Raw genomic sequence first — 758 nt, 5'->3', positions numbered from 1 at the left:
GTCACATGTTCAGCATGCACACAATATTATAACTGAATTGCAGTAAAGACATTAGAGAATATAAAAATTCACCTAAATTTTCTTAATGCATATTATTGTGAACAATTAATCCACGTATATCTTTGAAATTAAATATTTTGCATCTTGTAATGTTTAATCAAATCATCATAACTGGATCTTCCAGTGAAAACGACAGGATGTTCATTTTGCACGCAGTCAGCAAGGAATAAAACACTGCGTTGACTATTTATTGTCAATACATTATTATTACTGTAAATAATGCACAATTCATTTTATGTATAATGCATGCTTTTTGCTTTTGCTCGTTGAGAGTGTGCGCGACTCACCTCCCAGATTGCATAGGATAGTGCTGGTTGTATTGAGTTTGCTGTGGGTACGTCCATGAGTTTGACGGATACAGCTGACTCTGGGGAAACAGGAAACAAACAGCACATTTGACACAGGAAGTGGCCCTTTGAAAACACTGTTCAGCAGAGATATTACCCATCAACCCAAATATTTACTGGCAGTGCTAGTGACTCATCTTGACACGGTGAGACCCGACACAAACCGTGCACGTACAGAGCGAAGACCAACAGTTAAACCACCATAAACCAGGTGACGTGAGGCTACTGTTTCTAGAGAGATGATTACCATTGGCTACCAAAGCACTCCAGATCCATCCCATTTCGGACAAGGTTCAAGACCAACTAGAGCAATAATGATGAAGAAGAGTTCAAAACTGCAGATTTAATCAG

The 758-nt window shown here is 38.8% G+C and overlaps 1 protein-coding gene across 2 annotated transcripts in view; it reads right to left on the bottom strand.

Moving 5' to 3' along the window:
- Nucleotides 1-758, bottom strand: part of LOC107552701 (protein strawberry notch homolog 2-like) — a 48,539-nt gene that overhangs the window by 45,732 nt on the left and 2,049 nt on the right. For both annotated transcript variants that reach the window (XM_016234653.1, XM_016234654.1), the window contains exon 3: nucleotides 348-427. In XM_016234653.1, coding sequence (XP_016090139.1) covers nucleotides 348-427 — 80 coding nt within the window. The remainder of the gene's footprint in view (nucleotides 1-347; nucleotides 428-758) is intronic.

The sequence above is a fragment of the Sinocyclocheilus grahami genome, unplaced genomic scaffold, assembly GCF_001515645.1.
Source record: "Sinocyclocheilus grahami isolate Dianchi unplaced genomic scaffold, SAMN03320097.WGS_v1.1 scaffold456.1, whole genome shotgun sequence".
NCBI classification, from domain to species: Eukaryota; Metazoa; Chordata; class Actinopteri; order Cypriniformes; family Cyprinidae; genus Sinocyclocheilus; species Sinocyclocheilus grahami.
Note: the sequence above shows the minus strand (reverse complement) of the source record. Positions and strands in the feature narration are given on the sequence as shown.